Source organism: Plectropomus leopardus, chromosome 23 (genome assembly GCF_008729295.1).
Source record: "Plectropomus leopardus isolate mb chromosome 23, YSFRI_Pleo_2.0, whole genome shotgun sequence".
NCBI classification, from domain to species: domain Eukaryota; kingdom Metazoa; phylum Chordata; class Actinopteri; order Perciformes; family Serranidae; genus Plectropomus; species Plectropomus leopardus.
This window is the reverse complement of record NC_056485.1, coordinates 13,456,607-13,484,169: the sequence shown is the minus strand read 5'-3', so window position 1 is coordinate 13,484,169 and position 27,563 is coordinate 13,456,607. Positions and strand designations below refer to the sequence as shown.

The window sequence follows — 27,563 nt, the reverse complement described above, 5'->3', positions numbered from 1 at the left end:
AAATCTTAAATTGGACACAGGCCCCCTTCTAGCTTTTCCAAATGGTATTCACTTACTATGTGCCGTAAATCAAGCCCCGATTTTCCCAGAATCGTACCCGGTCCTAATGATCTGATGAGTCCAAGATTTTAAAGTTTATGTAATAGCGAGGTTGAAACCATAGTCACATTTATATTTCTATTTTCAGTTACTTTTGTTGCTACAGTACCCTTATTTTCCTTTCTGGTCTCTTATTCATACATTTTCTCTGATTCACTCTGTTAAGAATCAGATCTGATCTGGACAGCTGTTTCAAACAACAGCCTACTTGAATATGTATTACTCATACAATACTGGCTTCTTTATTTGATTTTACTCAGAGTGCTGGGATTAAGGGACGTTAAGCCCATGTGAACGTGTATCATTCACGATGTGAGAACATAAATCTGTCTACATAGTCACATGTTGGAGACATAAAGCAGATCCTCACAATGTAAACAGTTGAATTTTAGGGTTGGACTTTGTTAAAGTTTAGGGTCTCTAGGGGATAAATGTCGGTGCATTAATCCCCTTTAAGTGATGAAAACAAGTTTTTGACTCAGAGCTCTTTACATCCTGTGAGAGATCCACCCACCCATGCTCTCCTCAATTGGTAAAAATGTTCCTTTATCTTCTTTTAATCTTTAGGGTTAAATGTTTACTCATTCCCATCAGGTCAGGGTTCAATCACAGTTCAATTCATGGGAAAACATTAGTAACCTTTCCATTAACTGATCTGTCTTTGCTTTCTATGAGTCTCATTTGATTGCACTCGGAAAATTTGGGATTCACATTCCCACAAGCAAACTGAAAATCAGGGAATAGACTTTCCAAATTGAGCGATCTAGCATGTTTAGGAAGACGCCATGTGTTCCCTAATAGGAAACAGCCTCAAATCAGTTTTTTGTAAACACCAGTTTTACTTACCAAAAACACCTTCAAACCACATAAACCTGCTGAAAAAGAGAGAATGTGGAGCTCATAAAACACAAGAGAACACACACTCATACTTTCCCTCATTTAATGGGGATTGGAGATGCTTTGGAAGATTTAAGTAACTTAATAAATAACAGACAGCTGTATAGTTTTTTTCCTAGAAAAATAAACAAATAATAATACTGAAAATAAATGTATGTCTGACATCATATTTATGTTTAGTCATACGACTCAGATGTGTGGTAGACACACACACAATCAAAAATACACGATACTCATCAATTTATTGTTTTTATGTGATAGATTGCACATTCATCTCCCTCACTGTACGGAGGGTTTGTCCTACAGGTATACATAAGCAGCTAAAAGATTATTCGGGTTTGCAGGTACAAGTCAACTGACTTGGACTAGTTACTGAAGAGGAGCAAAAAGCATTAACTGCTACCAACAATAAAACTTCTAGAAACACAGAAAAAAAGGCAAAAATAACTAAACTGTGCTTTGTTGCTTTCGGTAGTTTATATTCAACAAATCACTCAAAATAAATGTTCATTTATTAGCCATAGTGGGATGTTTGACCTGTTTATTGTGCTTCAAAACAAAGTCTAGTCCAGTGGACTGAGGCAGAGCTAGGACGAGCTTAAAAACTAAACTCTTTCTTTGACAAACAAGCTTTAACTAACACTTAAAAATCACTGTGGTCTGGTTTTTCATATGAATAATATATTTCATATCCATAAATATTTTATTATGTATTCAGCATTCATCTTAAAATAGATATTAGCTGAAGAGTAAATCTGTGTGGGCTTGGAACATTGTAAGGGTAGCAACATCATCTACTGTTTATAATATATGTTGGTTATAAATTAATTAGTTATTTACATAAAGTATAATTATTTCATATTATAATATAGGCTACTTTTATGGTATATGCTGGTGGTGTCAGATCACTCCTACATAAACTTTTAACTCTCTCTTAATCTTGTATAGCTTCTGTTTTAGCTCCATTTTTGATTCATATACTTTAAATTGTTGAATTAATTTTTTTCTTTGATCCCCTCTTATGATCAATAAAGGCTTATTGTATAAACACCACAAAGTTTCACAATATTCTGAAGTGTTAGTTTGAGCACTTAAGTGACACATTTTTCCCAGACTAACAGACGACATCTCTTTTATGTCACTTAATGCATGGATTTGCCAATGAAAAGCCCTGTTTCCTTTAACTTCTCCACAGCAGATCTCGGACTCTAGCATGTGACTCTGCTCATGAGTATAAAGTCTGCTGCTGCTCTATGAAAGATCACACTGGAATGATAACAGTAAAGGTGACTGTTAGTTGGCGAGTACGTAAATTATAACATTAGCCGCGACTGCTGGAGCCGTCTGAATCTGCTTGTCTGGCGCACAGACAAAGTGCTCTGTGAGTAAATGTGGGAATATGTGTCCTCAATTTCTCCCCCGGGTGAAATCTCTGCAGTCCATGCAGTCCGTTACGGTCTCTGCATCGCCTCCCATTGCGCTCCCCTCCCTGTTTGTTTGGGTCTCTGTTGGGTTTCTTCTTCTGTACTTCTATTTCTGTTTTTTCCCCATCTCTCTCTCTGTCTCCATCACCAAAATCTATGTTTTCTCACCAAGTTTAGATATTTCCTTCTCCATATCTCTGACTATATGTTTTTGCTCAGTTGCCTCTTCTTTCCACAAACCAATCGATTACTGGAAAATAATCGCCAGATTATAGACTCACTTAGTGAAATTTTCAATGTGGGACTGTTCAAGACCTCAACATTTCTTCCACTTATATTCGAGTGTGTATGGCGCTTTCAATTGTTTATGTTCTCGTGCATGAGTGTGTTTGTTGGTTTCACTGGCACGCTCCGGAGAATTCTTTGTGAAATGTGTCAGTAGCTGTGGGACAGATTTGCTCTTATTTGGTGTTTTCGGGAGAGCATTCTCATGCCCCATGTTTTTCAAACGCTGCTCTACAGGGACTCCAAACTAACTAACTCTTCCTCCTGTGATCTTCTGTCTATGTTTCATTTTCTCTCACCTTTCTTGAGCTTCACTTGACACCTACAAAAAACAATTTGACCTTTCACACCTCCTCCATTACTCTCTCTCAAAGTCCCTACGAAAGTTACATAAAGAATCCGTGCACAGCTAACATCTTCCCATTTTTAAAGTTCCTGCATTGCCACACTTATAAATTTATACCTGTGTGTGCTGCTTTCATCTTGTCAACCTTTTGAAATGACGGACAATACATTTTTCATGCCTGTGTGTTGGCAGCAGTCATGGTCAGAGGCGAAATGTTTTCGATTTGTCGATTTGCCACAAATGTCAACTTTGAGTCAAGGATGAAATGATTAGACTTCGCTCATCATAGGTCAAAGATAAAGGTCACATCCATCTCATTCTCAATTTCACACAAAAACTCAAAGTGGCATCATAATGTTCTGCTACTTTTCTGATTTTTTTTTTTTGATAGTTTTTTGACTCTGAAACAGAGGGATACACATTTTTTTAGATACGTAATTGGCGACACTAACCTTGGGTTCCAAGCTTGAAATTGTATTGATTGTATAGATCTTTTGTGTTGCCGGGTTGAATATGTGTGTGAAGCATGTTGTCACAGATGTGGATGTGAACTGTAAGTTGATTGGTTCACGGAGGTGTACAACAGTGAGGCAGTAATTGTAGTTTTGATTTAGATTTTAAATCTCTTTGCAGAAAGTCCAGGCAGAGGGAGCAGCATACACACATACCCTTGAACTCATTCAGTAGGAATTTTTCGGGAATGTCGATCCTCATAATTTGCCCCTTTTCCTTCATAATCCTTGCCCTTTCTTTAACTCTTAACAGTCCGTTAGTCCACCACCAGCAATATGTTTGACCTCACTCAGTTAATCATCCTCTGGTCTTTTAAAAGTTTCACTTAGAAGTTATATTTACTGCATCCGTTTTTTTTTAAAGACAAAATGTGTGAAACATCTTTAAGTGACTGATTAATCTGCAATTTTGTTCAGTTTACGATTTTATAAAGTGATGCAAAACTTGCTGCAAACAAAAAAATAGTGATTCAGAACTGCTGGAAATATCCAACTCCGTCATACTTGGAAGCTTTTCCTCTCCGTTTGTCTCTGTCTGTCATCTTCGCTCTCTGTGTATGTGCATTATGTAATAATGTGCTACGAGTGCATACATGTGCACACACACACACAAAGGGATTTGCCTTAGCTGGAGGTGGCGTGTGTGTGATGGGAGGGGCTGTGCGCTTTGGAAATAAACTTTAATTTCCTGCAGTCATGGGAATTTGACCCTTTTATCCCGACGTGCACACACACACACACACAAGTCTAAAGACACTCATTCACATAGGCACAGACACTCTTTCTTTTCCCTTTTGTTTTAATATGTTGCAGATTTCTTTTCTCTGTTATTAAGGAGGAAATGAGCAAAGAATACCCATCTTAAGTGTCCCACATATTCTGGACGGCACTTTTTGCAGTCGTTCCCCTAATAGGGAAAAGACCCAATGTTGAATTAGTGATTTCTAAACACCAGCTTTGGTAACCCAAACAATGGCTTCTTCCACATAAACCCGGTCAGAGGAGAGGAGGATGTAGAACTTGTAAATCAGGCCATAAAAATAGAACAGAGAACTGCTGCTGCAACACGCCTCTAATACACGCACCATTAGGCACTATGTGTAGGCATGACTTAACAGCTGATATTTCACATCAACAAAGCATTTTTATTCAAACTCCACTGATGCTGCAACTACTGTCAATGTTTGACTAGTAATCCACAGGAATTTAGAAAAAACACCAAACAAAAAAGATGCAGAAATGCATAAAAAAAAAAAAAGAGAGAGAGAAGTTTATATTTAATATCTTTGGTTCCTTGGCAGTGGCCCACTCAATAGCCTTAAGGTTAGGGGTTTTGGGAACAGAAGGGGAGACATTTGGCCTGAAACGGAATGGATAACGCTAATTTGGGGTGTTTACATTGAAACTGTTCTGATTGTACAGCTCTTTTGTGCAGCTTGAGAGAAAATTTGTGTGAAGCATGTTTTTAAAATGTGTAGTTTCTTTGCAGAAACATCCATATTTGAAGGACCTACTGTCATGGCTGCATATGTGTCTGGACAGACATGGATGTAAATTGTAACTGCAGGTTGACTGGTTTGCATAGGCATATCAGTGTTAAACAGTAATCTGTTACTAAAAATCAATAATGCATTAGAAAATCAATTTGACACAATTTTTGACTGCAAAAACCTACTTCAATTGGACATTTCAGTGTTTAAAAGGTGGATTTTTCTTTCAATATCATGCACTTTGGTGTAGTTTTAAACTAACTATACATTATTCTCTATAGATTTTCTCACACAGATAAAAACACACTTACACACACACAATTTCCTGTAGTCCTTCATGTCTGTGCAGCCATTAGGCAAGGAGGGCTGTTCAAATAAACAACAAGGTCTCGCCTTTTGAAATGGTCCGCTCTACTCTAAGAGCTGAGGAAGAGGTACAAGCACTCAGAAGAGAAAGATAAGCGAAAGAGAGGAAAGGGGAGAACGTTGTAATGAGGGTGATGTTTAATGGAGGTAATGAAGTCAATTAAGGGCTGATAAAAGATGATATAGTTGATAAATATATATATGATATATAGTATATATATATATATATATATATATATATATATATATATTTACACAAACATTGATAGAAACATATACCCACTTGCTGACTGAATAAATGAAAGACAGACATTGGGGTAGAAAACAGAGACTGTCTCTATTGTTGACATTCTTGAGCACTGCTAATCATTTTATTCACAGTGACCTTTTCTCCTTTTTTCCCCCGCAGAAGTACGCAAACGGAGAAAATCTCTACGCAGGAAGTTTGACTCCTTTTCAAAGGAAAAGAAAGAGCGAGGTAAGTCCATCACACAAACACAGTCATGTGTGGTTAAACATAAAACCGTCTCTGGCCACAGTTTGTCTCCTTTGATAATCTGTGTCTCGATTAAGTCACTGCATGACTCGACACCCTCAGACTCTGTGTTAGTGCAGTAAATGTTATCAAACACAATGTCCCCTTTCTGCCTGTTAAAACCGAATCACCACCACTGACGTCCAGTGGCTTTTACCACTAATGCTCTTACATACTTGAAATACTGTGTTTATAAGGCACAAGTGTCTCCGGGCTGCAGGCTGACTCATGCTGCGTTCAGTGAGTCAGGCTTTGTGTTTCCTTGTCTCTGCGTCTTTCCTGTGTTGTTACGACATTAAGTAATTTAATGGCCAAACAAAAACTCCCTCGACGGTCGAGCTGTGTCACCGGACAAGTGCAAACACAAACTCTCAGTCAAGTGTGCTTACCCTGATTGCTGAAAGCTTTGAGGTCATGTTTTATTCATGCGGTGTATGAGTGATTTCTAATTGCTTTTATTAAATCCTATCAACTCAGATCTGGAAATAACAATTCACGACTACAGTTTGATTATCTCCATATTTGCAAAAAGTGAGAGATAAAAGGGGTTCTCTTGGGGTAACATTTTATGTGATTGAAGTTAATCTTTAGATTAGTTCTCTCTCTAAAGATCTCTGATATTCTCAGTTTTTTCCATTAAAGTTTGATTACCTACCAAGCAGAGGCATCAGCTTCTTTGCACCCCGAGACTTACATAAGTCCCTGAGGGCCCCAGGGTCACTGTGTGTTACTTGATATGTGGTAATCTGATGAGTTTCAAATTGGTTTTTGAGCCAAACATAACAAGATCCCCTAAAAACCTTCTGTATTAAAGGAATACTTCACTGATTTTTAACCATCCTTCTGTCAAAACAATGTGGGTAGTATGTGCAGGCTGAGCTTGGACTGAGATCCAATCAAACAGTAAAACTGATCAAATATAGATCGAAAATGTGTTACTGCACTGTCTACTTCTTGCCTAAAATGTTTTTAAAAAAACATTTTAGTGTCCTGTTTAGCACCTGTTTACCTACAGAAGACAAAAAACAGACATCAGTTTCTCTGGTCATGAGTGCCGCGTTTTAAATGTGTGTTAAGCACCAAAGTAAGGTGTGATTACTATGGGGCCATCGAGGAGGGGGATACCATTGTATACTCCGGCAAAACTTCAGAAAGGTATGAAATAATACATACTGCCCAAACCTAATGTAAACACAGGCCTTAAGTCCCTTTAGCTGTTTTCAGTTTTCCTTCATTTTTCAATTTTATCCCTTTTCTGCTTTCTTTACCTCCCCCCTCTTCTTCCCCCCTCTCTCTCTCACTACAAAGCTTCATCTGCCAATGTGACCCCAACCTCTCATAAAGAGATGTTCTCTATTCTCAGGTGATTATCACAGCAGAGCGAGATGCGAGCCAAAACACACACACGCGCGCACGCACGCACACATTCCCAGGCTGTCTGTGCAGCACTTTAAATCCTGCCTCCAGCCTCTTACACACAGGGACTTAGCTGAAGCTAACCCTGCTAATCAAAACACAGAACATTGGGACCTGGCAGGGCTCCTGCTGGCTCTGCTCCATCCTACTACTGAAGGTTTGACTGTGTGGCCGTCAGGGGTCGGCAGGTGGCAGATTACATCTAACAGGATTATTAAGTGGTAACAGTGGAGTTACTGTGTGAGAAATAATAAGTGAGAGTGTTTTTATGTAATTTGTGTGAGTGTGAATAACGGAAATGCCACAAGGTTTTTCAGCTTTTCCTCGATTTGATGCATATTGCAGGTTCAGCCATGCGAGCATTCCTCTGGTGCAGAAAATCACAGCGGAGAATGGAGGAGAGAGAAAATATAAAGAGGCAGGGTTGTTAATGGATGAAGGCAGATGCCAACACCATTTTTTTGCAGTTTTATTTTTTTACTGATTAGAGTTTATACCATTTTCTGCTGAACTTTAACTCAACAGATGAGATTGATGCCTCTAAGTCATGTAAGAAACAGTGTTTTTATCAGAAGGGAATACTTGCCGTTAACAGACAAGATTTTCTGCAGCATTGATTTGGGTCTTGGCATGATCTACTTACAGGCTTGGCACTGCAAATACAGATCTTTTACAGGCAGTTGTTTGGCCTTGCGGGTAGAAAAGTGTTTATCGCAGTTCTCAACGGTCACAATTGAAGGCCGACGGTGCAAATTTTCAGACTGTTCTAGACTGTATTCAGACACTCTTTGTACATATAAAAAGCAACAAATGAAAACGACTGGGCTCAAGGTTTAAATTCAAACCCTGCTTGCTTTTCTACTTCTGCACAGCTGGCCCCTCAAAGCCAACGTTATTGTGTTCACCTGTCCAACATGCACTTTAGTCGGAGCATACTGATGCTTTAACAACTTTTTTAAAGTTTTAGGTAGATTTTTATTCAAGATCTCCATTTTGGGATTTTCTGTTCTTTGTTGTCACAAATTCAACACCTGGTGAGCAACTAATAGACAAATCATCATTTCATGCATGAACCATTCCTTTGCTACTAAATGCTATAACTGGTGGTTGCTCAGGAAGTGAAGGGGGTTAGATTGCTGAAAACAGGCAATGGTGTAGCAGTTTGTACGCAGAGCTTCAGCATTGGTTTATGCAGATAGAATGAGTGCCAAATGCTTATTTGGATTGCCTTGTGTTTTGGGCTGCTTGAAACAAACTAGGTCATGTGTGTCATCCAAAGATAAAAGTGTTTATACTTGTGTCAGTTAAAAAGCCTGCCATCCTGATGCTTTTGTGCGTGTCTTTGTTGTCTTGATGTGACAAATCCTGCAATGGTGGATGGAGAGAGACTCAGAGCTGCTTATGGTGTTGATCTCAGTTGTCACAAAAGTGACAAAAGTAGTGGTGCCAACAAAAGAGCTTGATGGAAAAGTTTCAAATCCTGCTTACTTTCTCACCTGGCTCATTTGCTGTGTAAATTTGGCATATATCGATGGGTAATCTGTTTCAGAGGCTGTTAGATCCTCCCACTGGTACCTCTTTTCCAGTCACTCCCAGTCCAATATTTGTGTGCTTGCCTTCACTGCTTTGGTCTCCAATCAGACATTATTTTTATGAAAAGGTTGAAGGGAAGTGTCTGTGTTGTTACATGTGTTTCGACAGGGTTTATACAGAGGACATACTCTGTTAAATATACACAGGTTTTTAAATTCACTCAGCTCAGTGCCCCAGAGGACCAATTTTACGATCCAGCTGCTGGCGTGGTGACTGAGAAATAGTAGCAAATACTGAACATTATCTAAAAATATCTCCTTCAGTCCTCCAGGAGCAGTCAGTGACCTGAGGACATGAAATTACTAAAGAAGGAAAGCAGTGAAATTCCTGAACAATACGGCTTTGACCAGTCAGACACACACAGCTGTCTTCCTGTCTGAGTTTTAGTGTTTGTTTTACTTTAAACCCAGGACATGTCCGGAGGGGTTTCATCAGTAAAATGCCAACTGCAGTAATCAGACCCACAGGACCAGGATTTTAGACACACAGGCGTCACCAGTCCCAATTCCCCCATGCTGCACAACCCATATGGAGCCCAAAATTCATTAGTACTAAAGGAAGTATAATATTATTGGATAAGTTAAAAAAATATATAAAAATGATTACATAATTAAATGCCATTAACCTCCAGAAAAGGTTTGACTTGGAACCAAAGAAACATTTGACATACTCATTTAGATATATCAGAATACAGAATATCAGAATATATATTCAAGTACATTTTATCCCATTGCATGAATATCTAAGTTACACAAAATAATGTGTAATGTGTGTGTGTGTGTGTGTGTGTGTGTGTGTGTGTGTGTGTGTGTGTGTCCATATAGATGTACAGATGCAAATATAAATATAAAAAAGTATAATTATATAAAGTAAATCATCAAGTTGTAGGTAATGACATCGTAGTCATTAAAGTTGAGTATTTAAAAAAATACAGTCATAATTTCATGCATGCATACATGTCCCCAAAACTGCCAGTATAGTTTGACTAAAAGTCCAAAAATGAAGTCGGTTTACTATCATGTAAGACAAAGAAAATCTGCACAACTGAGAAGCTGGAACCTGCAAATTGCACCCCTGCTAGAATAATGAGAAGACCAATCAAAATCAGTCTTAAAACAACTACTAGGTGTAATTTGTGTTGAATCTAAATATAAAAATATCCCAGAAACCTACATACTTAATCCACTTCTCTTATAACTCTGTAGCAGTAAAGCCTCAGACCTCTCCGTTGTCTAAATGTCCCGTTAGCTGGGCCTGACTCTGTGAAGTGTTGTCCAAGACTGCAACAGCCAACCATTATATCCTCAACTGTTTGCTTTAAATAAACAGACACCTCCAGCATCAAGCAGCTAACACTGCCGCAGTTGGCATCGGTTGGCAGAAAACACGGCCAAATGTCAGGAGGCAGCGGCACGGAGTGGTCAGCTCGGCTGTTCCTGCCAACAGACGTCAGGACAGAGGAATAATCACGCGCTTCCTGATCAAATAGGGCCATTAGGATGCACTGCTTAAGACACATTAACAGATGACATCTTATTCAGTGGATGCAGCCCAATCTTGTTGGCAGGGGACGTTGTGTTTGTTTGAAATATACTGGGTTACTTGGGGTGATGTGTACGGGAGAACATCTCTCAACCAGTTTCAGGACAAAGTGTTTGTCCTACTGTAGTGAGCTCGGGCAGGAGTTCTTCCTCAAAAAGCAGCAACCAAGAGAATTGTGGTTATTAAATATATGCAGTCATAATAAGGTGGAAAAAAGGCCAGTAATGTTAATTATTACCAAAACCAACTATTGAAGTAGTTAAAAGTGGTACTTCTTCAGTGTAGAAATACTGTTACATGTAATAAGTCCTGCATTCAAAATATTTCTTAAGTAAAACAAGACCATCAGAATATAGTTTAAGTACCACAAGTACTCATTATGCAGAGAGTCCCATTTCAAAATAATCTATGGATTATAATTGTCAGTGCATTCATGTGTTTATTTATTGTTGCAGCTGATAAAAGGGTGGGGTCAGTTTTGATTTCTTTACACTGCTGGGCAGCTTGTGAATTGTCGCCACATGCTAGTGCTAACTGACTGTTGGCCAACAAGGTGCCTGAGGGGCTTAACTGTGAGCCTGGCACCTGACGGAGGCACACGTGGAGGAGAAGAGGCTGGTTAGATAAAGTCTCAAGCTACAGAAGTGAAAGTTGAAACAAAAAATTAGGTAGAAGTTATACAAAGTAAAAAGAAACTATTTGTTTTAACTTAAAAAAGTTAATGTCCAGGATGCCTTAAATTTTTAAGTCGGCTAAATTGGAAAAGACAAATTGAGGTCATTACTAAATTACCTTATCTTGTATTCCTTAATTCAGTATTAATATTAAAAGGAAACACCTTTAATTCTACCAAACTGTACTGTGTATGTACATAGTTTTAGCTATCATCCCTCTGGATTATAAAAACACAATGACACAACTTTATAATGGCCTTGACAGGGAATCACAAATAGGAAGATTTCATTATAATTATACAACTGCATTTTTTTTTAATGACAATAGAGTAAGACATTCAAAACATTGCTCAAACTGTTGAATGGTCTGGTTTAACTTTGACCCTCTTAATCATAGTTTTGTATGCATACATTTTTTAAAGGCAATAGATAATTAAAGCTGACATTTTGGGGTATGTGTTCACTTACAAAATCAATGAAAAATATGTTGTTTTCTATGCTGATCATGCTGGTGATGATGCATTGATGTTGTTGTGTAAGTGCTGAGTACAACCTGAGAGTTATCTCAAGCTGAGTCAATCCCGTACCTCTAAAGCTTAAAGTGGCATCCCGTCACTCCGCCACGGCTGTCTGACCTGCTTGGGACATTTCTCACAGGGCTTGACCGTGCACGTGTGGGTGTATTGGTTGTCCATGTGTCTTCATTCAAACAATCCTGCACGATTCTGTGAATGTGAGCGCGTTAGGTTTAGATGCAACCTCATTAATCTGCTTGTTTCCTGTTTTATTCATGTGAGTGTCACATGCAGAGTGAGCGCTGATGCCTCACTGGCCTTTCACTTTTTTCCGGTGTATTTTAAGAGATGTAGAGTGGAACAGTTACTTCACACTCAGTGTAGGCAGGATGTATGAGTCATTGGACAACTTGTCCTTCAACTGTACAATCAGGATTTAAGACCACAAACTGGGAAACATCTTCCTTGATGAAATTTTATTTATCCTGAATCTGATCTCTAGTGGTGTTGCTGAAAAACAGGGTGCAGTTTGTGAAAATACTTGATTTTTTAATGCTGGTTGCGTCTCATTGTTCTCATTTCAGACTGTCATTAAACACCTTTGAGACCATGAAAATACCTCTGAAGGTGCCAAGCACTGTTTGATAATGGGGACAAAGTAATCATTGTTTACTTGGCATTGCTTCCCAAACCTTAACCATAATGTAGTCACCATGCAAAGATATTAAATATGTTGTCATTGCATGTTAAACCAGTGTCATTGACTGCTATCTGTAGTTTTGCAAAATTACCCAATATCTGACTTCTGTCTGACATAAGGGCTGTTCAGCAAAATGTTGTAATTTAATGGATTTTATCTTTTTTAATCAATATTTTTGATATTTTTTGAAAATTGTCAGTTTGTAGTCTGTCAAACTGCGTGTGTGCACACTTTTGCAGACGATAGATTGTTTTCTTTGGCAGAAAAACATCCACATGCCCTGTACACACACACACACACACACACACACACACACACACACACACACACGCATATATATACTGTATAATTGCTATTATAGCAAATCAACTCTTAATTTGAATTGTTGCTTTGTCACTCTCTAATCCTCTCTTCACCTCTCTAACTGGATTTTGTGCCAGATCAGAGTGTGCATTGTTGTGGTCATATGTTGAAGCAGAGCAAAGGATTTACAGTTTTAGCAGTCGAGCTGCTCACCATTCTCTCTTCTTACATCCTTGATTCCACTCCTCGCCTCCTCTACCTGAATCTTGCGTCCCTTTTCACCTGAAAAGCGAGTTGAGGAGGCAAGGAAGAAATACAAGGAGAGAAGAAATATGTGCTTCAGAGAATAGTGGCAATAGTTTTTAAGTTATTTGTATTAAATATAACATGTGGCACAGCTGCATCAAAACATTTTATACGTCTCAGGTGCCAAAAAAATACACGTGCATCCTCACTTAAGCAACCGTCTTTTCTCCTCAATCCTCTCTTCTCGAGATGCATTTCACAAACTAAGACATCCTTCAAGATGGCACGCTGAGATTGATTTCTTGGTCACAGGCAGATGACGGAGGAGAGAGGAGACATCGAGGCACAAAATAGACAAATGAGCAGAGCCCCATGAAACTCTGATGACAGCAACCTCACTCGTGATGCATTTACCCTCAATAAGCCCGTATCAGTCTGAGTGTGATGTCTGGTTTCTGGCTGCGGCCGCTCTAACAGGATTACCCGTTTATCCCTCTCTTACCTGCTCTCTCCATCCATTCTGTCTATTCTTATTCCGCTCGTCTTCTTGAACTCAAATCCCCCCTGTGAGGGGCTGTGTGATCACTGAGTTACAAGATGATTTTTAACACCATCTCTACGTTATGCCAAATGTAATATCCAAAACATTCAAAACTCGAATGTTTTTTTCCTTTTTGTAGTTACACTTTGTCTCTTATTGCTCTGAGAACAAAAGAAGTCTCGCCCCAAAGATAAAAGTCGAAACATCTTCCTGTTTGGATTTCGGATGTGATCAGCAGAGAAGAATTTGTTCTCTAAATAAAACAAGACTCTCTCAGGACTCCAGCTATCCTCCAACCTCTGATTTACAACATTGATATGTTCAGACAAAATGAATTTACCTGCAGAACTGTTTTTATCGGAAAATAAGTGCTCATCGTGAACCCCATTTAATGACATTTATGAATTATGAAAGCTTTGCTAAGCTTTTAAATATCCACATAAATATTAAGTTCAAGTGCAGAGAGATGGGAAAAAGTTAGCATTTCCATTACAGATGTGTTATTTCTCTCCCACAGAGTTGACACCCGAGACATTTAAGCAATATTTAGCATTTAATAATGGTAATACTGACATATTTCCCATCTGTTTCTCCCATTATCTCCCCTCACATATTTTAATATCCCAGCCTCACAATTCTCCCAAAAACCTCACATGCACATTTTTAAAACGCCCAGCGTGAGTCATTCTTTGTGGGATTTTGAGTCTCTCCACCAGGCAAACGTTTACGATCATGACTCTCTGGACTGTCACATTAAGCCAGATTGATACTGGACATGCAAGCCAGATTTCTGCAAAGTTTACTGACACAAGAAAGCCCCATTAAGTCTTTTGCAATGTTAACTGTAACACTTTAAAAGAAATAAAGGACAAGGACAAATAATAGGTTTTGTCTGAAAAGAGCAAACCAGAAGCTCATTTTCTCTATTTTCACACTCAAATGTCAGTACAAGCTCCAAAAATCTATGATGGCAATGGTCAAAATTCCTAACGCAATACTTCCAAACAGAGCCCATAAACCAATGGGTAAGCTACATCCAATATCTTTTACAGTCGATGGTGAGAGCTTACGCAGCTCTGGAAGCAGGGACAGTTTCAGTGGTTGATAAGCAGGTTTAGTGTCAGAGGTTGTGGCATCGATTCCCATTAAAGCTGCGAAAGCTGAACTTTCACCATAAAATTAGTCAGATTGACTGTGTAAACAAATTTAAGTCCAGTATTCACTCTGCTTTTAGCTCTGTTTTGGTCTCCACCAACTTCTGAGGGAAATCTAAATCTTTAGCTGCTAAATGCTGCACTCTTTGCTGTAAACCAGAATAATTAACAAGAAGAGGCTTGAAATCCTCCCTAATGCTAAAAGGAACTACAGCTGGGTGATAATTCTCTGTCGGTTCGTCACTTTAAGCAATAACTTTAACATTACATGTAATCCTTTGATTAGATCATCAGATCAAGTGTTCTTCATATCTCTCTCTTTCACATTTCATCAAAATAATTCACTTTTTGCAGAAAACAAACCTGCCAACTTGGCATAGATTTCATCTGTTAACAATGTGTGTAGCTAAAAATGAGGGAGAAAATATCAGGAGGGCCAATTCAGCAATACCTAGACATTTTTCATTTCTCTTGAAATCCTTCTTTGATAATTAATATATTTTTTTAGAACCAAACAAATTCTTCTGTCCTCTCTCTTACTTTAACTCATCAAAATTGTACTTCAATTTTACATCATCACTGACAAGACAACATGAAATAACCTGTGTTTGCATTTTTTCCTTTTCCATCCTCTCCTCCCCTTTAGAATCGGCCCCAAAGGCATTTGGCATCCCTCTCTCCCAGGTCATCGCTAACGACCGAGCCCACAAGCTTCGGCAGGATGCCCTAAAGGAGAGCCGGCGAGACTGTCTGGACCTGGAGGCCAGCATCCTGCGATTCAGGGCAGAGAAGAAGCAGTTCTTCAACGGGAACAAGCCGTTGGTCAGCTCCTCATCCATCACAGGAGGCGGTCCCAGCTCGCCGTCTGCAAACTCTGTGGCACCGGCGCCCATTTTTGAGACCCAGAATAAACCACTTTCACCCACGTTTCTGGATAACACCGGCCGAGGACAGAGGAGGGTGAGTGAGTGGAATACCCACATACATATACAAAGGCTACTGAGACATAAAGCACACAGAGATAGATATGGTGTGAATTTGAGAGAAAAGTTGCCAAAAAAGCAATGAAAAATCAATAACTGTTATCTTTATTTATGCTGCTCTTGTGCCTTTTTATTATAATTTCATGTTTAAAAACATATACATATTTTGTCCCTATAGGTCCTCCATAAACAGTATAATTCAACTTCAAATGAAAAAATATAACTTTCAGGTAGGAAATTAACATATTTATTAAAAGTAAAAGTATTTATACTTCATAGTGTTAAGATACCATTGCACTGAAATGTTAGAATAATTTTGACATCTTTGTAGTAATTAAACCATCATGATAATAAGCCTATTAGGTGTATGCTAGTAGCTATTAGTTGTCAGATAAAGTGGAGTAAAAAGCTATACATGCTTTAAAAAGTTTTATGTATTTGGGTGTTTAAAAAGTGTAAATTTATTTAATTTAGAGGGTTTTAGAGGGTTTTTAGAGGTTTTTATAAGATTTAAATCTACATGAATATGTGTTTATACCACTTGTTTCTGTGTCTTTACCACCATTTAATAATAATAGTTAACACTGACTGACTGATAAGGAACATTGACCTCGACATTTAGTTTTACTTCTCTTCTTGCTCCAAGTGCAATATTGCAGTCTTAAATTTTATTCCTTGCTTTGCCAAATTCCACATTGAATCAAGTAGTGGGTGTTTGTTTTTTTGTGTTTTCAGACTGTTTTGAATCAGTAACCCGAGGGAAGAAAGTTTTGATTAATGGTGAAGTGAAAACTGGCAGTGCAGGTGTTTTTCTCCCAGGTTTAGTGTCATCTGGGGTGAGAATAGCGCTTCTGCGTGTCCTATAATAAAGGCCGCCTCAGTGCAGCTCGTTAATCTCCGCCTGCATCTCCAGCTGTAAACATTTTCACACCAAATCCTTGTTTGTTTCCACAGGCGCGCGTTTGTACAAAAAATGCTGTGTTGTTGCTGTGTTGTTGCTGTGTGTGTTTGTGAACGCTCTCTGCTTGAGGCCGTCACACCCTGTAATCCTCTCCACACTGATCTGGAAACAGTCGTTAAGTTAAGCCCATAATGAGTATCATTACAGCCACGGGGCAACGTAATCGAACCCGAACCAGCTATCAAGTGCAGCTCCTTAGAATCAGTCACCGAGGTAAACACCACACACACAGTGCTGCCTGAATGGATACGTGAATATCTGGCAGAAGACAGACAGAAATAATAATGTGCAAATATATTAAAGAGCTGCAATTGATGATTACCTGCATTTTTAATTACTGATCATTAAAAAAAGATAATCAAAATAATGAAAAATGCGACAAATTGCTTGTTTTTTTTAGACAACACTCCAAAACCCAAATATATTAAACTTGCAACAGTAGTGGAAGGGCATTTTTTACATCAGTAAAAGTAGCAACACCACAGCATATACAACTAAAAATAGATAGACCTAGCAACTATGACACTGTGGACTGTCACTCTGACGTGTCAGGTTTGGCATTTTGGTCGTCACCATCGTGGGTTTGGAGCTAGAAGTGACATTGATATTTGGACGAGATGGAGGAGAAAACCTGAAACGCCAGCTGCAAGCTTGGTTAGCACATTGCATTTAAAGTGAATTGTGGTGATACTAGCGCTTATGCTAATTTTTGCAAGTGCAAAATATGCTACTTACCAGAAAAACTGAATATCTGACTCCTTAAAGGGTGTTTTAGTATGTTTTTTAGGTGCAAGTTTAAACTTGAGATATTGCTGGGTCACTTAATCTTTACTTTATTATTCATTGTTTATTATATTTTGTAGTAATAGTCAGAATGTGTGAATTAACTTGTACATTATACTATATTTTAGCAATGTCATAAAAATTCATCATTATACACCTACTGAAGATAGAATTTATGGCAGAGCTGCTGAATAGCAACTGATTGTACAGGTTTCCCTAATAATGTGGTGACAAAAAGTTTTCAAATAAAATAATGATAAAATGTCACACATATTTACATCAAAAGATCCACTATATGCCTGTAAATTGGAAACGGGCTAGATGACTGCCTATACTCAGCACAAGTGGAATACTTTGTATTGGTAGATTTTTCCCTACAGTGATAAATAATACAACAGAACTGGTTTTTTAGTAGAAAAATATCGAGAATGGAGTGAGAAAGATAACATTTTCTCATCGGCCTCAACCTAAATGGGACTCTGACTCACCCTCTTACAGCTGTCTGGACTGTAGCAGCTCACGGTTTACATATCTGACCACACACACACACACACACACACACACACACACACACACACACACACACACACACACAGACTTGGCAGGCGAGCTTCAGCCTGACAGATGAGGCAGTAGTAATGTGGTGGCATTGTCACTGCGTCCCGTGCAGTGACAGATAGCGCACACAGAGGGCGTGAAGGTTGAAATTAATGGCTGGAAAAAGATGGTTACTTTACGGACATTTTTAAATTATTATAATTTAATTTTTTTCCCCACCTAAACACTCAGATTAGAGCAATAAAGCAGGCCAGAACTCCTTTACTTGGACTAAAAAAGAGGATTGATGGAGGTAACCTAAACTGTGTCCCAATTTAACACTACATACTAATTCTAAGCAGGTATGAATTAATTATATCGCACCTGTGAAACCTTAAAGTACATTGATTTGTTGTGTTCTGGTGTGTAAATTGAGAGGAAAAAGTGAAAAGGCAGCATTTAAAAAGAAATCCCCAGGCCCCAAATGGCATCTTTAAATTTATTATTTGCTCTTATCAAGAGTCCAAATACCACAGATATTGTTTTAGCATTACGTATGACTAAGAAAAGTAAAAAATCATTCCAATTTTAGAAGCTGGGAAAAGGCAGTGTTTTATTTCTTTATTTATTGATGTTTTGTTTGGAAAAGAAAAACCTAAAGGCACCCTGTTTAGTATACCTTAATTATTATTGTATGTATAAAACTGGGATACAGTAGCTATGTTTGAGTTTTATGGTAAGGATAAAGATTTTAATCTAATATGGGCCATCGAAGAGCAGATTACATTGATGCTGAGTTAAGTTAAAGTTAATTTAAGTTAAATTTTTACTTTATTCAGACTTTCATAAGGCCAGGTTTTCTAAAATACTTTCACCCTTTTTACACAATAAATATCCTGAAAGTTTCTGAACTCCACAGTTTGGTTTCTGGACTGAAGTGCTGTTGGAAATTCCTTTGACTCTGACGTTCCTCCAGAAACGATTAGTTGCAGACTGCTGACAAGTGATTTATATTTCTGTGGTATTTCAGCTTTTCATATTTATTGGAATGGCAACGTCAGGATAAGTGATAGAAATGGATTCCTCTGTTCTGTTGGCTTCTTTTTTAAACGACATCCATCTGAAAATGTTCTTTCCATTTTCTCCCATCAGTGCTTTTCATTGTTATTTTTCTTTCTCTATACTCTAGCATTATATGACCATGTTGTTTGTCTCAACTTAAAGCTGAACTAATCAATACTTTTCTTTTTATATACGTGTGTTTAAAGTTACTTAATGTACTGTTAAAGGGATAGTTCACCCCAAATAAAAAAATACACATTTTCCCTTTCCCCTGTAGTGCTATTTATCAGTCCAGATTGTTTTTGGAGTGAGCTGCGGAGTGTTGGAGACATCAGCCGTAGAGACGTCTGCCTTCTCTCCAATATAATGAAAATAGATGGCACTCTAAAGTAGCATGAAATGGAAATTACATAATATTATAACTGAGTAAAAATACTTGGTAACAATTAGACTTTTCTCTCCCTCACCTGCAGGGCGGTCTGTCAGTGGACTCCATCTCCGACCTCGTAGAGAGTCAGTCTCGCCTGCTGGAGGCGCTGCAGCTCTCGCACCCGGCCGAGCTGGAGCTGAAAAAATCACCGGGTGGCAGCGGCTCGTCGGAGAAGAGGACCCAGACCAAGCTTAGCCTCAACCCCATCTACAGACAGGTGCCGCGGGTGGTGGAGAGGTGCTGCAATCACATCGAGACTTACGGTGAGACACGGGCTATATCTTAATTGTGCTATTTGGAGTCCCCAAATAAAACACATTCTTTTAACTTGAAGCAAATGTATTGTTTTAAGTACATTCATGTAAATATTAATTCATTATAAATATATATATATACATGAAAAGACGAGACTATTCGGTGCTTCATTTGTGTCCCCAGGTCTTCAGACTGTGGGAATTTTCCGAGTCGGTAGCTCTAAGAAGAGAGTAAGACAGGTGAGGACATTTTCTGTTCATCCATATCCACTTTTACGTTATTTTAACCATTAAAAAAAAAAAACAATGAATAAACTGTTATTTGTCTCAGGATTGGCGTCAAAACATAAACACAACTAAGTATTTATTTTTTGCCCCAAACATTTTATTTGAACATTTTATTACTCCCTCAAACTGCCCCATTTTATTCTTCCTATATTTGGACACCAGATGATTATTCTTAATAAAAAAAAGTTGTGTGAGTCTTCCCTTTATTCACTGCCGCGTGCTTCCTGTTGTGCTGGAGTATAAACATAACCTTCATGTGAAAAGCCGACAATGTGTAACATCCTGTTTTGGAGAAATTGTGTCCATTGGGGCAAAGCAACTCTTGTTTGACCTACATGTCTTTTCCCATGTGTCTCCTCTTGTTATATTTTGGTACATTTATCCTCTCCGTGTGCTCTTCAGCTACTGGAGGACTTCGACATGGGAGTGGACGTCCAGCTGGATGAGGAGCAAAGCGTCCATGACGTGGCGGCACTGCTCAAAGAGTTCCTCAGAGACATCCCTGATCCTCTGCTGACCAGAGAGCTTTACCCGGCCTTCCTGCATGCCAACCGTAAACACACACACACACACACACACACACACACACACACACAGAGTGACTAAACAGCAGTAACACCTGTATGAGTCAAACTGAATCTCCTCCTCTCTGTGCTTCCTGTAGTGCTGAGGGGAGCAGACCAGCTCCAGTACCTGCAGCACCTCCTCTACCTGCTGCCTCCCTGCAACTGTGACACCCTGCTGCGACTCCTCAGCCTGTTACACACCGTGCAGAGCTTCGCTCAGGACAGCGTAGGGACAAATGACGAGGAGGTAGGCCACTGACTGCACACTATGACAGACAAATGTCATACAGTGTACACCAGAGCATCAGTTACCCCAGTAGTAATGCAGAATTTTGATCAGGCACAGAGGCTCAGACAAAAACATGCTGTTTAGCTGCATGATGGGAAGTGTAGGATCCAGCTGTCTTAAGAGCTTTACCCATACTGGGAGCTAATACAAGTGTCTTGGCCCATGCTTCACATGCTGCTTTTGACCATTCTGTATTTAATTTGCTTCTTGCAAGTCCTCAAGCTCCTTTGAAGTAAAATATCAGTTAATTAAATAAATCCTCTAATAACCGTACATGGCTTTGCATTTTGTAGCCCATTTAACATAAAAAAAAAAAAAAAATCCAAGATTTGTCTCATTTTAAAAAGACGTGTTCATGTCTGAAAACCTAAATCTAGTAAACAAGCAACAAACAAGAATATACACTGTAGACAAAAAAATGTATTTTGGCTTTTCTTTTTTATTTATTGACACGAAAAAGGTGGATCTTTTTTCAAAAAGTTTTTCAAAAAGCACTCCTGTGTCAGAGATTTGTCTGTTGCCAAGTAGGTATTCACTTGTAAAATTTTGCCTTGGTGTTTGGATAGATGACAGAAAACAAGTATTCCATGTTATAAATATAAAATGGAAATTACAAAATGAAAAAGGCATTAACAGTCTAAAAAAAAACAGTGCTTGATGATTAGTTACGCAAGGTTTACACGAATTGTCTAAATTGTCTAAAACATGAAGCACTCTTATTTTAGTACTTTGATACTATATATACTCCAATGCTCATTCTTTTCCAAAACAACTTAGTTGAAAAAAAGTTTTTGTATTTTTCAAGAAAACTTAATTGGCTTTTAATCTTTTTAATCAGGCCGTTTTATATTTGAATTTTTTTTTTTTATTTTCATTGTATCTCAAAGTGGAAAAGTCTAATATTTCACGAGAAACATAGAACAGAAACAAAAATTAAATTTCATAATGAAATAAATCTGGATTTTTTTTTCTTGTCTGTCCTGTTAAACACCTGTCGGCCACTGAGATGTACATATGTCAATATTTTAATTCAACATAAATAGAATGACCTCCTCTCCTCTTCCCTCCCCTCTCCATCCAGATTCCCGGTAACAAGATGACGGCTGCGAACCTGGCGGTGATCTTTGGGCCCAACCTGCTGCAGAGGGAAAGAGGAGGAGAAGTGAGTCCTCATGCGATGGGGATCGAGGACAGCACGGCGATCATCAGCGTGACGCTGGTGCTCATACAGAACTACAAGAGGCTCTTCACGGTGCGTCAGCGATCATATTCAGCCTTCAAATGACGTCATTGCATTTTTTTCTGGAGTCTTTTAGAAACACTGTCTATAAACAGAGCTAGTGCCAAAGGAGATATTGGCATTAAAGGGTCAGTTCACCAAATTATTGGTGTCTTTTCATGCAAATGGATTTCAAGACTGTAGTGGTGCTTTTCATTGAGAGTTCTTTGAAGAAAAGTAATTTAAACAACTTTTTTTAAATGTAACAATTAAAAGAGATTTCTTTACATTATTATATTTGTATGCTAAACTTTTTTGCAAATATTCAGCAAAATCAGAAGTATGCATTCATTCAAATACTTAGGACAAAACATATTACAACAGACCAAGTGAAAAAAAGAAAAATGAAAAGATTAGGTAGGAAAAGTAAAGCAGAAAATATTTTGTTTATGTTAAAATTAACTTCCAAAACATGACATTAAGATGGAAAGGAAAAGAAGACTGGATGAGTGAAAGGTGAATCATTTTGGGTGCACCTTTTTAGATTCAGGTAAAGTTTTTTTGTTTTATTTTGCTTTATTTTATACCCTTTGTTATGTGTGATCCTGCAGGTTTCTGCAGAGCTGCAGCAGGAGGTCCTGATGAGTCTGATCCAGACAGACCCCGACATCATCGACTATTTGCTGCGTAGAAAACTCAGGTATCCATGACAACCAGTCTGATAATCAAGTCCTTAGGAGTATCATATCCATTGTCTTGATTAACTGTGGCGACTTTTTGGGGTTTAAACAAGCTACTGATGCTTCATTATTTTTCATCATATAGTGGCAGTCACCTGACGGTGGAGAGCAGCAGTGAGACGGGGGGTAGGCGGGATACAGGTGCGTCTCTGGACTCTGTTGGAGCCTCCAGTGGGAGTTTGTCCCCACTGGAGCCTCCATCACCGCTTTTCCCACCCGATGGCAGCGGCGGTGAGGGCAGCCTGACCAGCGAGGTCTTTCTCAACGTACTCAAACTAAACCAGAACAGGAAGCGTCAAGAAGCCAGATACGGTATGGTGACATTATGAAGTTCATATCCTTTTTTTTTTTTTTTTAACTTTAAAAAAGTTTTTAGCCAAAAAAAGTTCTTAAAACTAACGGATGAAAAGCACTTGTATAAAAACTCTGAGATACAACGATTCAATCAAACCTTTGAACGAGTTAAACAATATCCAAATTAGTAGATAATTTTGGCAGCATGGAGAGGAGTTTGAAATAGCAATTATACCTTTTTAAGTTAGGAAATAAAAAGCCAATTCAATTACAGGGAACATGGAGACAAATTTTAGACATTTCACAGAATTTTCTTCGTTCCTTGGCTCGGTTAACAGTTGTTGATTTTAAGATGAATATATTTGAAATAGATGCTTACATAACATTAAAAAAACTATAAAGAATTAAAACTTTTTACTGATTAATCCTGAGGCCTCAGAAAGTGGTTGAGGTCTTTTTTTTGTTTACTGAAGCAACTGCTCCAGATATAGAAGTTGTGCTTTGACGATAAATGTGACCACAGCACCACCTAGCTGTGACTGACTGAAAACTTGGAGTGGTTGTAACAGTAATTAAAAAAAATTAAATAGTGGAGTAATAACATCAGTGACTGTTTTAACAATTAAATTATCTGACTTTTTAAAATGAATTTATCAAATAGAAAAAAAAAATCATCATTGTTTTCCACTGCCATTATGGGTAATGAATTACTATTTTAGACAGATGAAAAAGGGCAGTAAAAGCAAGAAAAGTGCAGGTTTGAATCAGTAGCACACTCAGAAATGTTTTATAAGGGCGGCCAGATGGATCTACTTAAATATTGTAGTTGCTCCCCCGAGTCATAAATTAATTTCAGGAATTCTATCATGGTGTTGGAGTATCTAGGCCAATAAAAAACGATTTTAATATGAGTGTCAAGGTATTTCTCAGCGATGGTTGTTGTTTGCATAATCTTACACAAAACAATCCAAAATAAAAACCATGATGTCCAAAACATTCCGTCTTTTTGCTGCAGAAAGCTGAGGCTTCTGTCGTCCATGTCATCACCATGTGTGCTCGCGATGATGTCATTATTTTACCTTATGTGCGGTGCAAAACTGCACAGAACACGCGGCGAAAACTATCATAACGAGCACTCTGGTCTTAAAAATGAGAATTTCTTAAGAAATAAATAAAGTACCCCATTAATTATTAAAAAATATTACGTTCAAGTTTCTACATTCAGAAATCTTTTGGATCAATACGTTTTTGTTTATTTGGTCAAATTTGGTGATTTTTGTATTTTGTTTTTATTGATGACACAATTTCAATGATTTGATTTATTATTATAACTGACTTACTTACATAACCTTTTAGCTTATGTTTAACAGACTTTAGGAATATGAAATATTTGAAAATACCCCAAGAAATGACATCACAATAAGCAAAAACACAGTGTACACACTGTCGAACCATTTCTATGCATTCAAAGGGTTAAGTGCCACAACAATCCCGTTTGAATGCGTCATGTTTCATTACATATCAGGAATTTCACTCTTCTTCAACAAGGCTGCTTGTCCTTTTTTTACTTAAAAAGACAAATAAACAGCTTTAATTTGAAGGAGAACACAATGAAAGTGAGGAACCAAACATTTCCTGTCCGCAAAGTTATTTTTAATAGTTTAGTTCATTTTATTTTTGATTATTTTGGCGGGGCAGAGGGGGCCAGTGCCTGTACCAGGGTGGCCACCCTTTGCAGCACCACTGGTTTGAACCCCGTCCTGTTGTCAATCCTCCAGGTGAGGCCCCTGCAGGTAAATCCATTCGCCACATGCGTCAGTTCCACTCCCACCACAACCTGCTCAGCCTGGCCCAGCCCTCGTTGTCCACCACCTCCAGACTCCACAGTCAGGACCAGGACTCCCAGGACCGCAGCAGGGGCCCGCTGGGCTCCGCACTGAGCTTCACGCTTGGCGGCGGCAGCAGTGGCAGCTGCTCCAGTCTGAGCGGCTCGACAGAGAACAGTATCTGGGTGAGACAGACGCCGCAGGAGGAGAGCAAACCCTCACCGGCCTCTAATTTCTGGGACTTCTTCACCGGGAAAGGATCGAGCTCGGAGACGATGGTATGATGAAGGGCACGAAGAGGAGGAATATATGTGTTTGTGTGTGTTTTTTCAGAAGTCAGAAATCCCCCCCAAAATCACCAAATTTCTGCAAGAGAAGCAACTCTGTTGATTTATCGGGATTTTAAAATCCAATAATATCAAAAATAAAAAGTTCATTTCCAAGGTTATAAAACCGGTGAAATGAACACTCTGCAGCACGTGCATGCCTGTATTTGCAACCTAAATTTTCTACTGAACTATGGACTTAAAGGGAGCATCCAGTTGCAGATTTTCCTCAGTGGAAGCTGGAATTTCCCACTTTTCTGGCATCTCTGGAACACAGCATGTGTATGAATGTGTGGTGTGGACAAAGAATAAGAAGATGGAAATGCAGGACAGCACATGAATAACTAGCTTTTTTGAAGACATTTTGGATTTGTTGGAAACAAAGCAAACTTTCAAGCACAGCTCTCTCCGAAAAAGACACGGACATCAGCGAATGAAGAAGAGACTAAAGGACTCTGTTTATGAGATTATATGAAAGTGGATGCAGTAATAATTGTGATGTAAATAACGTGTACATGATGTATTCATAATTTTACACACCACCCTTCCTTGTCTTTACTATATAGAACTGCATGTAACTGCATGGACTCTACCAGCACTTCCTAATCTATATTAACTCTTTAGTTTTTGTTGTTTTGCTGTAACCTGCAATAAGCTACATTCACCGTAAACGTAATCTACATTTCAGCTAACATTCAGCTAGAATTCAAAACACCCGACGATGTCTCTGTAGAACAAAACATAAATTACAAAAAAACAAATATAGATTTCAAAGCCAAACTCTATTTGGTGACCTGCAAACCACCACATCACTGCTTACTGACAAAGTGCATGTTTGAGTGCAAGAATCAATTATTTTTATTATCAATTAATGTATTTAGGTATTTTTTAATCCAAGCATTTCAGAATGTTTTTGTCAGTGCCCCCCCCCCCCCCCACTCCCGTTCACAACAGCTTTAGCAGCTGGAAAACTGATTTGGCATTTGTGCTTGATAAATGACTTTTTTAAGAATGAATCTTTTATTAGTATCTTATCAACTGATGGGCATGTATCTGTTTTTTGACACTTATGTACATTTGCTCGTCCTCCCCAAACAAGGCAGTTGAGACTAAATCGGGGGCATGCAGACACTCCGTCAACTCTCAAAACCTAAAACTTAAATTTTCCCTCAAATGCTGAGAAAGTGTTAAATAAAATACATGTTGTATGCCGTTCAATTAAACCTAAATATACAGTTCAGTACATACAGTATGTTTTACTCAAAAGAGGTCTGTGTTGCTTTAATGTATTTTTGGGAGCACGGTGATAAGACATATCCACTCTAGAAATGTGGATCTTTGGAGGATCCAGACAAAGAATTTGACACGGCGGTTTTGATGGAAACACGTTGATAGATTTGGAATCTGTAATCAATCACACAAACACACAGATGTTCACCAGCTGGACTGCGGGACACACGAACATCGGCACAATCCACGACGCACTGATGTGGTGTTTTGCAATTAGGTCAAAAGATTAAAGATCGGCCACAGTTCGTTGATAAGTTTGTGTTTTTTAAAGACATTATACAACTTTTAGTTGATATTCGAGTGTTGTTCCCGAGACATCAGATACCAGCGTTTTGGCTCAATGCTCCACGTCTGTATTTCCCAACCGAGGAATGACACTTAACAATCAACTAAAAGTTGCATATATTGCATAATTAAGTCTCGGTCAGAGGTTCTCAGGTTTTAGCCAACATTGCCCACAAAATAAAGAAATAAATAAAAATCACCTTGCCTCTCGAGGCTTCTTAAAATAAAACGGTGTCTTCTTGTGACCTCTCACTTAAATGTGCATGTGCATGCAGACTTGAAATTTTTCCTTTCAACCTCAAATTTTTATTTTATTTCTTAGAGATGAGAAGCTGCATTCTTATCATATGTGATTCACTGCGATAAAATGTTTTCGTAAATAGCATCCATGTCAATATTCAAGTTATAATTTCAAATGGTATATTAACATTTTTTGGAGAGCTCCTAATAGATCTGATTAAACAAACCTGTTTTTATTCTGTCAGTACGTGTTTTTGTTTTTCATGAGCAATTTTAAACTGTGCACAAAAAAAACCTGCATAGAAATGCCAAAACGTTTTTACACAGCGGTGTGAGAAAGTTAATATACTGATTAAACAAACCTGTTTTTATTCTGTCAGTACGTGTTTTTGTTTTTCATGAGCAATTTTAAACTGTGCACAAAAAAAACCTGCATAGAAATGCCAAAACGTTTTTACACAGCGGTGTGAGAAAGTTATAATATATATATATATATATATATATATATATATATATATATATTTTATTATATTAATACTTTATATATATATA

The 27,563-nt window shown here is 38.3% G+C and overlaps 1 protein-coding gene across 3 annotated transcripts in view; it reads left to right on the top strand.

Moving 5' to 3' along the window:
• Positions 1-27,337, top strand: part of arhgap36 (Rho GTPase activating protein 36) — a 64,087-nt gene extending 36,750 nt beyond the window's left edge. For all 3 annotated transcript variants that reach the window (XM_042512217.1, XM_042512218.1, XM_042512219.1), the window contains exons 3-12: positions 5,829-5,897; positions 15,285-15,598; positions 19,438-19,657; positions 19,833-19,888; positions 20,339-20,489; positions 20,601-20,749; positions 21,873-22,043; positions 22,622-22,710; positions 22,836-23,062; positions 24,823-27,337. In XM_042512217.1, the coding sequence (XP_042368151.1) occupies positions 5,829-5,897; positions 15,285-15,598; positions 19,438-19,657; positions 19,833-19,888; positions 20,339-20,489; positions 20,601-20,749; positions 21,873-22,043; positions 22,622-22,710; positions 22,836-23,062; positions 24,823-25,154 (1,778 nt within the window). In that variant the 3' untranslated portion in view covers positions 25,155-27,337. The remainder of the gene's footprint in view (positions 1-5,828; positions 5,898-15,284; positions 15,599-19,437; positions 19,658-19,832; positions 19,889-20,338; positions 20,490-20,600; positions 20,750-21,872; positions 22,044-22,621; positions 22,711-22,835; positions 23,063-24,822) is intronic.
• Positions 27,338-27,563: the final 226 nt, after the last annotated feature.